Raw genomic sequence first — 15,951 nt, forward strand, 5'->3', positions numbered from 1 at the left:
ATGCAGCTTATACTAGCTATGTAGACAAGGAGGACCTTGAACTTTAGGCCCTGCTGCCTCACTGAGCAGTGGGCTGACAAAGGGTCCTACCACACCCAGTTTATTCAAGTGCTGAGGAGCTACCACCCGAGCTACATTACTAGCACCCGTCTCACATTCACCCCTTTTCTAATAGTCTACGGTCACGAATTTCACCATTTCAGGTCCCATAAGCAACTTCACAGGTTAATGTCAAACATATTAGTGCCTCAGGGGGAAAGAAAATCAAGAGACCCGTGACAAACAAGACTAACCTAGATCAGGAAACAAATATATAAACTTCACAAGAACTCTGAATGAAGCCAGCTGTGGTACAGCAAGACTATAATTCCAGGACATGGAGACAGAAAAGAACCAGGGGTTCAAGGCCAATTTAGTCAACGTGAGACTACCTCAAGACAAAACCCCCTGCCAAAAATATCAGTAAAAGTGAACTGAAACATGGCAAAAAAAACAAAACAAAACAAAACAAAACAAAAACCTCAACTCTACTAGAGATTTTAAGAGTAAGGTAAGTTCTGGATACATTTCCATATAAAATAGCAAAAGTCAGACACAATGACTCGTGACTAATCCCAGCATTTAGGAAGCCAAGACAGGAGGATTGCTGTGAGTTTGACACTAGCCTAGAATCAGAACCCATCTTAAACAAAATATAACGAAACAAACAAACAAACAACTGGGGGCTGTAGAGATGGCTTAGTGGTTAAAATTGGCTGCTCTTCCAGAGGTCCTGAGTTCTACTCCCAGCAACCACATGGTGGCTCACAACCATCTATAGTGGGATCTGATGCCCTCTTCTAACATAATGTTGTAAATGCAGACAGCAAGTGCGCTCACGCATACAATTAAAAAATAAAGGTGAAACAGGAGAAAATAAATCTTTGTCAAATACTCGTTAGATAATGAAGGTGGGCCAGTGGTGGCGCACACCTTTAATCCCAGCACTCGGGAGGCAGAGGTAGAGGCAGGCGGATCTCTGAGTTCCAGGCCAGCCTGGTCTCTAAAGCGAGTTCCAGGAAAGGTTCTAAACTACACAGAGAAACCCTATCTCGAAAAACCAAAAAAAATAAAATAAAATAATGATTCTATATATACTGATAATTTAATTGACGGGTGATGTTGCTCTGTATGCTATAAATACGTCGCTGATTGGTTGATAAATAAAATGCTGATTAGCCAGTAGCCAGGGAGGAAGTATAGGTGGGATAAGCAGACAAGGAGAATTCTGGAAGAGGAAGGCTGAATTAGATGCCAGACCACCCTCCAGGGAGCAGCAGGTAAGTGGCACACAGGTAAAGCCATGGAATATGTGGCAACATACAGATTAATAGAAATGGGCTGAGTTTAAGTGTAAGAGTTAGTCAGTAGTAAGCCTGAGCTAATGGGCAAGCAGTTATAATTAACATGAGCCTCTGTGTGTTTTCTTGTGTCTGAGCAGTTGCAGACCGGGCAGAACACAGGAAAACTTTCAGCTACAGATAATATTATCAATGCTTCAGAATCCCACTCCAAGAACCATAATGAAAGATAACACATGGCCAACAACAATTAAACAAATAACATACAGGATCCATCTCGAAATAGACAAGTTCTCCTCCAGTCAGGGCAATCACCACTTGTCGCTGGTTCACTGCGCACTTCACAATTGTTTTCTTGCCAGGAGTCTTCCACTCATTGACTCTCTTATCTGCTCGGATGTGTCGAATGCCATCTGGATACACCTAGAAGTCAGTCAAAGAATAAAATCTAATAGCAATTTGATCACCCAGAATGATCCTTATACCTGGAAAACCTAGACTCATACAATGGTATCAACTAGAGTTAGTAGAGCCCAGACAATTCTTTTTTTTTTTTTTTTTTTGGTTTTTCAAGACAGGGTTTCTCTGTGTAACAGTACTGGCTACCTTGGAACTTATTCTGTAGACCAGGCTGGCTTTGAACTCAGAGATCCACCTGTCTCTGCCTCTCGAGTGCTGGGATTGAAGGTGTGTACCACCACCGCCCAGCAGACAATTTATTTTTAAAGAATTTTCTTTAAAGTTCATGCTTTGTCCCATAGTTCAAAGAAGTCCAAAGCCTACTTGTTATTAAAGATGAGAACAGCAGTAACGGGGTTTTATTAACAGAAATGGCAAACTGAGAGGAAATGTTAGGTTTCAAATCCTCCAAACTGCTTAGTAAAAATCTGAAAGGAATTAGCTCTCAGTGCATTTTTATGTGGATAAAACATATATGCACCCCTGCGGTTTTCTGGAAGGTGAGAATGGAGGGACAGGAATACAGCACACCACGCATTACAACATGATGGGTAAAGGAAAGACTGAGCATGCTAAGCAGGTAAGCAAGCTCACCTGAACCAATGCATCATCTCCTAATAAGGAGCAGGACAAGGTTGGAGTAGTGCCTAAAAACCCAGAGTCAGTCACTTCTTCCACAGTCTCTCCGATAGATAGCACAAGCGTGGCGTTCACGAAAGACACAATGATGTAGGCATCAAATTCATCTGAAAAAAGAAAAGAAACAAACGGTTAGGAAAGAACTCAAATTTACTAGCATTAGAAAGGCAATTGAGACACTAAGAGTTTCAGAAACCTTCTACAACATTCCTATCACTACACACATGCACACACAGAACAGGATGGCCCAAAAGATGACCGAGGGTCCTAGCAACATACAAATAAATGCCCAAACACACTAAGTACAAATTTCTTCCTCTCATAGCTCTGAAAACTAGGATTTTCTTCAGATATTTGCTAAAGAAATCATAGGGGACAATAAAAAATACATGTATACAGAAATCTTAAATAACTGTGTGTGTAAAAACTAGGCAAATCTGTTTGTGCCAACTGTTGACCAACTGATAGGGTATCCATGTATCTCAGTTTGGACTCAAACATGCTATATAGCCAAAGATGACCTTGAACTTTAACCGCCCCCACTCTTCTTTCTTGAGTACTGGAATTACAGGTATGTACCACCATGCCCAGCTTATAAAATGCTGGGAATGGAACCCAGAGTTTCCTGCACAATGGGCAACTCTGCTTAATTTCAACCCATTTAATGAATATTTTAAGAGAACTAGAAAGACTAGCCAGGTGTAGTAGGACACCCCTCAAATCTGATCACTTAGAGGTGGCAGAGGCAGGTAGATCTGAGTTCAAGGAAGTCAAGACTATGTAATGAGACCCTGTGTTGAAAAAAACAAACCAAACCAAACCAAAACCAAAAAAACCTCAAAAGACCCCCAAAGGGAGCTAACATAAGAATACGATGTATAATGACTAAAATGAACTACTGGAGGTCTGAGAATATTTAGTTATTCTAGGGCTATAAACTAGCCCTACTGGGAATGAGAAAAGACTACCAGTTAAGCAGGAAATGGGGGAAGGGAGAATGTTAATATTTTCAAGTCCTTGACCTCTCTAGTTTTTCACTGTTTAAAAATGTTAACAACACAGTGGTTAAGAGCAATCTTAATCGAATTTGCTTTTCATAATGTAGCTGAATAAACAAATACTAAAGAGTTTCTCAAGGTCATAAGATCTTGAGTTCTATATAAAGGCAACCTTAATTAATAGTCATCCTCCCCCACAATCCCATTGTCAAAGGCCATCTATTTCCCATACTTTTACTCTACAGAATAAAAGAACTCCTGAGTTGCCTATGTTCACAACAGAGAACACTGGATACATACTCAATAAAGGCACATTGATTGTTTTTAGTAAGATTTTCCCCCGACTCTATATCTGTATTGTTATATCAACTTTTTGTCACCTTTTGTACCAAACCCAGAAATCAGCTAAACAAAGGATAGAATAACAGAGTAAGGCACTAAACTAGATTAGCAGCTACAGAGCTCTGCTTGCCCTAAGCCTTGTCAGAGCTCAATGCCACGGGACTAACCTACTTAGTTACACCACTTAGTTACCTCCACTCACACCAATGGCCACTTTTGGTGTGTATTACTCCAAAATTACTTATTATTAGAATTAATAGAATCAGCATTCTTTATAGGATGGGTGAAGTAAAGACATGTTATTGGTGTAGTCTACACAGTGCAACCCATTAGCAGGACATACAGTTTGGTGAGTTGTAATCAGTATTTTATAACAGAAATAATATAATGTTATGAAAGTGCTTCATACAGTAAGGGTTAAGTGCTGTTTGACAAAACTTTCTGTTAATAATACATGTACGCAACAAGGGTGGCTGAAAAGCAAGAACCAAAGATCTTTCCCAACAGGAAAGTTCTAATTGCTAGACCAGTGGAGCGATTAACTCACAAAGTACAAATACAACTTTCAAAACATAAGTAGTACTGGACCACACACTTGGTGCTGTTGTACAATTGTACTGTTGAAACTGTTAGAATGTCTCAAATGCTTTGGAGACACTATATACAATGGCTTTACAACACCAAGTATCGTTTGCTATCATAAACGACTTAAGGCCTGATGAGATGGCTCAGAGGGTAAAGGTGCTTGCTGCACAGGCCCAATGATCTAAGTCCCACCCACAGGAGCCACATAAAGATGGATGGAGAGAAGTAACTCCACAAAGTTGTCCTCTACATTCCACATGCACACTGCGGCATGTGTGTCCACACATACATCATAATAAGTAAATAATATTTTAAAAAGTCAAGTATTAGGATATAGTTGTCTCTAAATGGATTCCTAATAGTTCTAAATTCATCTCCAGACAACATCAACTTAAAACCTTATTCCAGCTCTGAACTTTGACCTGGAAATTTCTTATACCACATCATATCCCATGTTTCTATTTGCTAAAATTTGGTACCTTGAAAGCTGTGTAAGACTAAATTAAAGCCAACCCACAAAGGGCTTTAAATGGCCATACTTTCCAGGGTCTTCCCTCAGTCCAGAGGGAAAGGGGGTTTCTGGAACAGAAATCTTACAATTTTTGACTTACATATTAAGAGAATGGGGTTGAGAAGGGGTGCCCAGGTCTACACCTTCCTTTTAACCGTAAGTCAAGACTATTCGGATATAAAGGAAATGTTTAATTCACTTAAACAGGGGTCACACTTTAAATGATTCAACAAGTGAAAGAACAATGCCTAAAGCTTTAAAAGCTCTTTTATAATCACAGTTTTCCTGAAAACATCCACTTCCCAGTAAATACTAAGCACACTATAACTTCTACCATTTCCATTCTCCAGCAATGATGTCCTAAAGCAGATTAATTACTCTTAGGGAGATTACAGGGTAAAAGTCGACATTCAGAACATAATCAAGCTTCAGGAACAGTGTAAGAATTATAAATAATCACAATGTCTTTTTCTAGAGGTTCTAAGTCTTACACAAATATTACTTTCTGTCTAAGTGAAGACTCTCTTAGGGTAAGAGAACAGCTCTAGGCCCAAGTTCAGGATAATTCTCTCTCTTCTTCCTTCCCCCTTTTTGGGCACTACAGAAGTAGCCCAGAAAGGGAGGAGTGCCTTATGATCAACTAACTCCATTACAAATAGCCCTCTCCAAAAGGTAACACGAGGCATAGTGCAGATGACTAAGCATCCTGCAGTTCATTCTCATTTGATATTCAGAGTGCCCAGCTCTTCCCTTGCCTCAGTTTAATATGATATATCACATACTTCTTGAGGTCCTAATCTTTCAGTCATACATCTGGAATGGGTAATTCCAAGAGAATTAAGCTGTGGTTTGCTAGGTACACATTCTTTCAGTTTCATAAAAGCCAACTAGTTCTACTGTCCAGACTCTAGGGGAAAGGAAAGCCTAATTTCTGCCTTAGACCAGCTGATAAGCAAGCAGATGGGTGACTGTCACTATGATACACACTGACATCCACCTGCAAAGTTCCCTCTGAGAGACACCATTAAGGCAGCCTCAGTATTCTGTGCAGGTCATCCCTTTCCCTATAGGATCCCACAGTAGACCCTAGCAGTAGGTACACACCTGTGATAATCAGCACCTTCACCAGCCACCTGTGGAAGAGAAAAAAAGGCTTGGTATTGGTAGTATGCATCACCAAGTACCAGCCAAGGTTAGTATTTGCCTGAAGACGGAAACACGTGTGGATAGAGGAATGATCACTCAATAGTAACGTGGGGTATCTGGAAAGAAAATGACCAGAAAACCTAACATGTTTTTGTGGGTAACTGTCCCAAGTACAGTAAAAAGAAAAACTGATCAGGAAATAGTTGCTACCTACGTTTTTGAAATTTAACAGAGAACAACCAGTTTCATCACACTAGAAACTGCCCATCACTTCCATCAGCAAACACTTCTCTCTCCACAATACCTTTCTTTACCTTCAAATAAGCCTCTTTCCTGTCCTACAATCCCTCCTGCCAGCATGCTTGTACCTTTCATCACATCAGTGCACACAGGAGTTAGACACCTGTCTTTTCTTTTTTGGTAGTTCTACAATATAGGATCTGACCCCAGAGCCCTGTGCATGCTTGTTAACTGCTTTACCATTGAATTACTCCAGTCTCTTTTCTACGACAAGTGTTTGGAGGCAGAAATTCTATGTTGATTACTTTGAAAAGAGGACTCCAGGATGAAAGCACAAAGAACCCAAGACTCCAAACTCCCACCAGAGTTAGTCAAAATGAGCACTGAACTAGGATTCAGGAGACAATTTTCTGCTATTATTTAGACATACTGGCTTTAGAGTCAACACTTGAGATTTTCTACCTTTTCTTCATAAAAATGAAGAGTAACTTCTGCAAACCTAAACATGCTCTAAAATTTTCAAAAACTGTTTAAAAGTTAGAAGCTGGGCACAGTGGCACATGCCTGTCATCACTGTACTCAAGAAGCTGAGAAAAAACTGAATGCAAAGCCATTGGAGACACACCAAGTTCTAGGCTGGCCTGAGTATATAGTGAGATCTACCTTTAAAAATAGTAGATCTCTCAAAGCATCTTTCTAGTTAACTAATCTAGGTAACATTTACTTGAATCTTAATAAAATCCACCAAAATTCAAACCAACAACTAGTTTCTCTATATAGAATAAGAATCTTTTCAAACCAAATATCCAAATCACTTTCTCAGCTACAACAATCCTAACAATTTCCTGTTGACACTCCCCTTTCAACTCATTTGATTCCAACTATGAGAATAAAATCCACACACACACACACAAAAATGTAGCATTCTAATAAATTCCCCTCCTACACATTCCCCAGCTCCTTTCAGCTTGTTCTATTCAACTAGACCATCTAAACCTCAGGCAGAATCCCAGCTCTTTTCCAGTCACAGCTTTGTTTGCTGGCCAGATCTCAGTAGTTCCACATTCCTGACAGAAAAGATGAAAATGAGGTCCCCAAACAATAACCTTCTGCTCCAAAGTGAACACAGTAAACACGACCAATAGTTTGTTATGGGACTGAAATTCAATGTCACAGGACATTCTTGTCTTTAGAGTGCCATACAAGCTACAAGACATTCAGTTTTAAGGTGAGGTGAGCACTTTAATTCAAGCACTCAGATTCCATCTTCTTCACAACTCCTTTTCTACTCTGAAATTTGATTCCACTAGATCTATACATCCTTAAGCAGGAGCAGAACTGACCAATTAATACGATTTATAATCTAGACTTTCACTGTGATTTTAGCACAAGGAAAACATAGTTCAAGTACAACGAGAAAACAATTTCCCCTTAGAACATACCTCTTACACAGGTGAAACCAGAGCTTTATAAATCCAAATATCACAAAGCAGCTGGATGATTCTGAAATGTTTAGGCTGCAACTAAAACATCAACAGCAGCTCTATACCCTCTCTATGCACTTTCTGAAAGAGCAGCAGTAAATTAAGGTACCCTGACCAAAAGAAGCCTCAAAAAATGTGCTGTCGTGCCAGAAGTTTCTGTGGTACTAGCTGAAGCGATACAGACGTATTATGAATGCAGTTTCTAAGTTTCCCATGGCAATGGTTCCTAAGCTCCATCTTGACTACCAGGAAAGGGACACTTACCTTCAATGTGCCGACGTACTGTCCAGACAGCATTGGGGTTACCAGGGAGCTCAGAAACAGCCATTTCCGATACCTAAAGAGCAGGCAAGTCACATATCCAGTGAGCATGAAACTCTATTTTAATACTATGCTAGGTAATGATATCCCAAAGGCCGAGGCCTCACACCATATGGTACAGTCAAAGAACTGGACCACTTAGTGAAAAAAGAACCTAAACCCCAAAGACTGGTGGCCTTGGCAAGCCCTATTACAGACAGCAAAAAAGCCACAGATCATTCAGAAGAGAAGGCTACAGCAGAGAGAGAGAAAAGAAAAGACAAGCACCACCGGAAATAAAAGCAACAATCTAAATCAGTACTTTATTGATTTCTCTAACTTCCACAACACAAAATCACAAATGCCACACACTAGAAAAAATACTGTTTTATCCCTGGGCCGACAATCACCTTATAAGTGGTTCACAGAAAGCAAACAGGGTCCAACTTTTTCCCCAACTACACTTTGATGCTCCTTAAGGACATCTAATAGTGGGTTATACATGAACTCTGTATTTATTACCTTTGTAATTTTTCTGTTAAGATAAAGCCACTCTAAGTTTATTAAATATTGTTACATGACCCAGAGACAGAGCACTTAATACATTGTACTATTTACCTATGTCTTATAGAAAGAACAAGAAAATTCAAGGCACTGTCCTTTTCAGTTTCCAAGAATAACAGGAAGACATAAGAACTTCATCAGTAAAACTTGTGTCAAGTATGCTTCTCAATAGAAATTTGGTTTTTATTCAAATAAGACTATAGTCAAAGTCAGACAGACATACAAGAAGAAACAAAGCAATATATTTTTAAGTATTTTCAAAATATAACAAAAGCTCTGCTTATAAAGTTGTAAGGACAGAAGGCAAGGCATTAAAATGCAACTCTAGAGTCCTTCTTACACTACACAAAGCTTTCTTTGTGTGTGTGGAAAGAACTGGTGTGCAGCACATCCTCACTAGGAGCCAATGAGCAGTTAAGTAATCAAGAACTTCAGCTCCTGGTATACAGGTTGGGACAGTGAGACTGCTCTGTCTGGGGCCAGTCCTAGCTACAATGAGACTTCATCTTTAAAAACAACAAAGGAAGCCAGGTGGGTGGTGGTGGCGCTCGCCTTTAATCTCAACCCTCAGGAGGCAGAGGCAGTGAGGGTTTTTTTTTGTTTTGTTTTTTGAGACAGGGTTTCTCTGTGTAGTTTTGTGCCTTTCCTGGATCTCGCTTTGGAGACCAGGCTAGCCTTGAACTCAGAGATCCGCCTGCCTCTGTCTCCCGAGTGCTAGGATTAAAGGTGTGCGCCACCACCGCCCGGCGAGGTAGTGAGTTTTAAGGCCAGCCTGGTCTACACAAAGAAACCCTACCTATCCCAAAACAAAACAAAAAACAAATAAATAAATAAATTTTAAAAAGGAGGGGGTGAGATAGAAAGAGAAGAAAAAGTCAAGCAGGCACACATGCTGGTTCTAAATTTGATAACAGTCACTCAAAATGTAGTGAAATAATGACTATTTTGGCAGTGAAAACACTTTCAGATTTCCAAAACTATGTTGAACAAAGTAGTCTTGAACACAAAATTCTTCCAAATTCTGCCTACTGTGGCTCAAATTAGACACAAGCCTCCACTTTTACAGTTTCACAACATGCTATATCTTAAGCTGTCTTAATCATATAACAATCCATTAAGCAAATGCCATCATTAATTAAGTGAATTTTATAGAAAAGTTTAAAGATTCTATTTAGTAAACCCAGATTTAAAACCAAGGTCATCTTGGCTATATTTAAACAATAATTGATGAAAAACAGACAATAGTTATAAGACCTAGCTTGCCAACCACAAACTCTAACTTAAATGTTCACAGAAAATGTTATTTACTTCCGACAAGATGTCATAAGGAGTGAACCTGGAGGCACCATACTAGTAAGGAAAAGGTCATCTAAACTCCATAAACTTTAGGGACAAAAGGAAGTACATATTTATTCACAGAAACAGTTGTTTATCTTTGACCTCATCAAAATAAGTCTATATGATGTTCTTTGCTGACCTTTCATACCATAAAGAGAACCAAGAAATTTCCATCTTACCTCAAGTCCATGCCTTAAGACTCTCAGAGATGACCGGGGTCCTCTACCACAGGCTACATACAGCTGTGGAGTGTCTTCATTGGCCAGATCAGCTATCTGCACAACAAGGGGAAAATATTACTGTACTAAGTTTTTTTTGTTTTGTTTTTTTTAGAGCTAAGGACTGAACCCAGGGCCTTACAGCAAGCACTCTACCACTGAGCTAAATCCCCAACCCATGTACTAAGTTTTTAAACACAACTTGGGGGACAAACTAGTCTCTGGTTTAAAATGATATAATGGCTACTGACTGGGAAATGAGAAAAGGCCCCAGTGTTCCACATTAAACAAACAATAACAACAACAACAACAACAACAAAAAAAAAACCACAAAAATTGTTGGGTGGCGGCGGCATGCTTAATCCCAGCACTGAGGAGGCAGAGGCGGGAAGAAGCAGGCTCTGAGGTAGTGGCCAGCCTCATCTACAGAGTGAGTTCCAAGAAAACAAGGAATGCACAGAGAAACCCTGTCTCAAAAACCAAAAAAGCCAGGGGTTGGTGTTGCATGCCTTTAATTCCAACACAGAGGCAGGCAGATCTCTGAATTCAAAGGCCAGCCTGGTCTAAAGATAGAGTTTCAGGACAGCCAGGGCTACACAGAGGAACCCTGTCTCAAAAAAAACACAATAAACTTATGCAATTTGTTCAGAAGTCAGACAGGAACACTGACATTGAGTGAAGTGTTGTTATATATAACCTGCACCTGAAATTACTGTTTCCTTCCATTTAAAAGTGTCAAATTACACTGAGTAATTATAACTTTGTCACTCATGAGAACAATTTTAACGTAAGTTTTCAGGCATTCCAATTACCATAACCACTACTTAAAAAATGTATTAGACCCATTATTACATATCTACATATATGCTTATGATATGGCTAGCCAACTCTTATGTAACTGCACCAAGGACAGTCTTGAACTTGAATCTTGCACAATGGTCAGGCAGGGGAGCTTAAACCTGTAATCCCAGCACTTAAGAGGCTGAGGCAGGAGGACAATTAGTTCACAACTAGACTTGAACTACATAGAGTAAGACTGTCTCAAAACAAATACTCCTCACAGAGTGATAGGTTTTAGGCCCTGAACTCTTTAACTACCAGTTCTCCACAGCAATGATTCCATAGACAAGTTTTTCTTAAGACTACAATTCAATCTAAGGAAAACTTTAAATGATTACATTTCAATTTATTAACGGGCTGGCATGGTGTAGAGGTAATTGAATAAGGCCACACCTGGCAAAAAAGAATGGGAGAGAGGCTGTCCAGTTCATCAACCAGCACAAGGTTTTTCAGTGGTCTTGGCTGAAAGAAGAATGTATCTCCTTCTTCTAGCGGCATGGCAGATGAAAATTCAGGTTCTTCATCGTCATCTCCAAGATGGGCAATTTGATATAAGTAACTGGGGAAAAGCAAAGAGACTTTCTTTGGCATAGGTAATGCATAAACGAATGAGCACAGTTAGGTTTCAGTATACTTTGGATCTGCTTCCAAAGTTAGCTTAAAAACTTTAAATGAAACAAGGTACTTAAATAGATGCCATGCTGAGGAAAGAGTATGGGCTGGGGATAGCTCAGATGGAAGAATGATTGACATACATGCATAGGGAACTAAGTTCTGATTCTTAACACCCATGTAAAAATCAGGATTCAGCAGTACCCATCCATAATCCCAGAGCTGGGGAGACAGGCTTGGATCCCTAGAGCTTGCTGGTCAGCCAGTACACTTCAGATTCAGTGCAAAACCTTGTTTCAGGAAATAAGGTAAAGAGCTTTGACGAAGATACTTGACAGACATCTGCCTATATACCCACATATACTTCCTGGTCTGGAGACAAGGCAGCAATAGCACAAACTCCTAGAAAGTATCTATAAGTGAACTTAAATTAGTAAAGTGTTTTGTATACATGTTAGCAGATACTGGCAAGACCTTGTCATTTTTGAAAGTAATTTGAAGTTGTGGATACTGGTTTTAAATTGGTGACTAGAGTTTAGATTTCTTCCATTTGGCAATGAAAATCCATCAAAGATTGTTAATACAGAGATACAGGAAATGTCAGTAAGGACTGTCCTATCTTGTTGAGATGACATGGAGACGACTCTCTAAAAATTGGATTTTGCTGGGCGGTGGTGGCACACGCCTTTAATCCCAGCACTCGGGAGGCAGAGCCTGGTGGATCTGTGTGAGTTCAAGGCCAGCCTGGACTACAGAGTGAGATCCAGGAAAGGCGCAAAGCTACACAGAGAAACCCTGTCTTGAAAAACAAAACAAAACAAAACTAGATTTTACAGGAAACACAATTGAATTAAGTTTAGATTGGAACCAAATAAAGAAGTAAAAAAATAGAACTCTGCACTTGACTAAAAGTAGCAGAGGAAAGGTAAATTGAGAACTCACAAGTCACTCCAAGTAGCTCATTGGTCATTAACAAAAAATCCGCATCATGGCACACTGGTGTTGTGTGCAGGCAGTGTAGGTACTAATTAACTTCAAGTTTAAGTCTACACAGAAGTACTTGTAGAAACCTCTCTGGTTTTTGGTTTTCTGGAACCAATCATCACACTATGTAGCCCAAGCTGGGCCCGAGATTCTCCTGCCTCAGCTTTCTAAGGGCTGGGATCCAGGTATGTGACACCACACACTCAGCTAAAGATATTTTTGCAGACATTCAGAGGTAGCCATGGAAGCCATTGAAGTAAAGGAAGCTAACAAGAAAATGAACAAAAAAAAAAAAGCGACTGGAGGGAGGGATGACTCAGCAGTGGTGGTGGTTTGAGGGCATTTGCTGCTCTTGCAAAGGACCTGAGTTTGGTTCCCAGTGTCCCTATCCTGACAGCTCACAACCACATGGAACTCCAGTTCCAGATGCCCTCTTCTGGCTTTCTATATGCATATGGTACATATACATACACTTTGCACACATACACATAGAATAAAATTTTAAATAACTCTAAAAACTGATTTACAAAAAGAGAGGGAGAGAAAATGCAACAGAAGAAAGGGGCGTGGGGGGGGGATGAATACAAAGAGAAGATGAGAGCAATACTTACTTTGAAAACCTTAACCATTCTATGAAAAGCTCCCTAGCTCTAAAACCACACCTCCCTTCTGCCAACTTCTATTATTTATGGTAACCAAGGTAAATTGAGACAATAAAGGGATTACTCACTGATTTCCAAATTCTGATGCCACAAAAAGGAAGCCTGTTTTAAGCACACACATAGCAGCAGCAACAGGCACAGTATCAAAATACTTCAGGCGGATCTCAGTTACCTGGAGCAAGAAGACAAGTGTATAAAGGCAAGTATAGCTTGGCCGCAGAAGCCTGCTATTATACGTTCCAAGTAAAACACTACACTCAGTATCTAAACAGGCTGATTTGTTTATACATGGTCTACTGCTCTGTCTTAAGGCCAAAGTGAATTTAGACTGAGCATATACAGCGCAGAAAAATTGAAAATGACTACCTAACCTTTACAAACCTTACCAATTCCCAACCAAATGGCTACCTAGGTAACTAAATTTGCCCATTGTTAAAGACCAACTCAAAAGATCATGCATATTATCAACTTCCAAGACATGAAGAGCTTTGTTTGGTTTTACAAGAACAGATACTCATTGACCAGAATGGGAAACCCATTTTCACATTCAAACCTAAAAGTAAACCACTTTCTAAGATATCTAAATTTTTTCCCCTTTATTTCTCTTTTATTAAAAATAGATTCTTGCTGGGTGGTGGTGGCGCAATGCACTCGGGAGGCAGAGCCAGGCACATTTCTGTTAGTTCGAAGACAGCCTGGTCTACAGTGTCAGTTCCAGGATAGTCTCTAAAGCTACACAGAGAAACCCTGTTTGGAAAACCAAAAAGACTCTTGTCCCATACATCCCAGCCAGTTTCCCTCCCTCCACTTCTCCCGGCCCCAACCACCTCCCCTTTCCCTGTTTCCTCTTCAAAAAATAGCAGGCCTCCAAGAGACAGCCAAACAGGACAAAACAATATATAAAGACAAGGAAGGCAAAAGCCCTCTTTTTGACTTGTCAAGTATCAGCTGTACTTAATCCCTATCTGAACTCAGGCAAAGTTATGATGTACAGGTGGTTTGCAAAGCAGTTTTGTAAATCTTACACATATACATAGCAGGCGCTTTAGACAAAGGCTTTAAATTATATTCAAATTAAAAATCAAAACAGACTACAACAAAAACGCATTCTTCCCCGCTTTATTCATGGTCTACTTACCATATCTTCATCTGTCTCCAAAGTGATCTTAAAGATATCTCCCTGCTCCGTTTGGGCCAAAAAGAAGAACATGGATTTGGTCTTATGGGTGGCAGAACAAACAAAAATCATTCCTCTTTCAGGGTCATCCAGGTCATTCTAGCAAGGCCAAAGACATAATAATCACCATCTTGGAAATAGGTACTCTTTACTCCAGAATTCAGTACTTTAGCAACAGAGACTATACAGACAACAACTCAAGGTCTAACATACAAATACTAACTACAGTAGCTGCCAACTGAACAGAACAACTAAGACTTGTCTGCTAGAAATATACAATAAACTCCCAGTAACCAAGAAACAGCTAATATTCCACTCTGCAGCCTGATCAGATCAGTAAGGCAAAAATCATCTCCACAGACAAATGTCAGAGAAGAGACATGAAATTAAAGTCATCATTTCAGGCTGTGAGTAAAAATTTGAAAACAAAAACCACATCTATCCACCACTGCCATGGGAACCATCCATCACCAACCAGCCTGTGTAGCACCAAGTTCCCACTTAGTGGAGACTCTGGTGCTTTGAGTTTTTAATGTTAACATCTCATAAAATATTTCTCCAAGTAAACTCTTCATGAAATGTTTTATAGTTCTTCACTGCCCCAAGCTAAATAAATTGGCAGTCAGATGCTCAATAATTGTCTGATCAACAGGATGATTTCACTGCTTTTACTAAGATTAAATTTCTGCTTAGGTTTTTAGAAAATTGATGGGACTTCTACACAGATCAACTAACTAAATTCTATAAGGTTTAACCCAAAGTCAATATTAAAAATAAGTAATTCAAAGCTGAGGGGGGAGCAATGTAAAAACTGATTCAGGAATAAGATCAGTAATGTCTCCACAGGATAAATAGACTGCCATCATTTGTAACCTCGCAATAAAGTGAACAGGCATGTACTGCCTTAGTAAAGTAATAATTTGCTCAACAGGCAGTGCTCTAACCTAGCCTGTACAAAGCCTTAGGTCCAAGAGCAGAATAAACTAGGCGTGGTAACACATGCCTGTAATCCTGTCACTTGGAAGGACACAAGGATTATAGAAAGACAAATTTATCCTGAGCTAAATTGCAAATTTTGAGACTATTGTGGGCTAGATAATAATAAACAAGGGCTGGAGAGACGGCTCAGCGGGTAAGAGCACTGGCTGTTCTTCCAGAGGTCCTGAGTTCAATTCCCAACAACTACATGGTGGCTCACAATCATTTGTAATGGGATCTGATCCCCTCTTCTCTGATACTCTCTTCTGTCATGCAGGCATACATGCAAATTACATAAAATACACGAAAAATAAATCTTCAGTATAATAACAATGAAATAGTAATTTCCTTTTTAAAATACCAGTTTTAGAAAAATAGCATTTATTTCTTCAAATAACTAAAACTTGGCAACAGATACACTTAAGAAAGTATACTAGGGCCAGTGAGATGGCTTAGCAGATAGCAACGCTTGCTAAGCCTAACAACCTGAGTTCAACTGAAGACAAACATGATGGAAAGACAAAACTGACTCCT

The 15,951-nt window shown here is 39.6% G+C and overlaps 1 protein-coding gene and 1 non-coding gene across 2 annotated transcripts in view; both read right to left on the bottom strand.

The window, feature by feature from the left end:
- The window catches only part of Sf3b3 (splicing factor 3b subunit 3), a 39,167-nt gene that overhangs the window by 14,654 nt on the left and 8,562 nt on the right, over positions 1-15,951 (bottom strand). The window contains 7 exon segments of the mRNA XM_036187668.1: positions 1,608-1,763; positions 2,394-2,545; positions 8,009-8,081; positions 10,126-10,221; positions 11,398-11,563; positions 13,331-13,434; positions 14,401-14,538. Of these exon segments, the coding sequence (XP_036043561.1) occupies positions 1,608-1,763; positions 2,394-2,545; positions 8,009-8,081; positions 10,126-10,221; positions 11,398-11,563; positions 13,331-13,434; positions 14,401-14,538 (885 nt within the window).
- On the bottom strand, positions 14,760-14,847 carry LOC118584943. The gene has a single exon (XR_004945110.1). It is a non-coding gene; the product is annotated as a small nucleolar RNA SNORD111 (small nucleolar RNA).

This window comes from Onychomys torridus, chromosome 5 (assembly GCF_903995425.1).
Source record: "Onychomys torridus chromosome 5, mOncTor1.1, whole genome shotgun sequence".
In the NCBI taxonomy this organism is placed as follows: domain Eukaryota; kingdom Metazoa; phylum Chordata; class Mammalia; order Rodentia; family Cricetidae; genus Onychomys; species Onychomys torridus.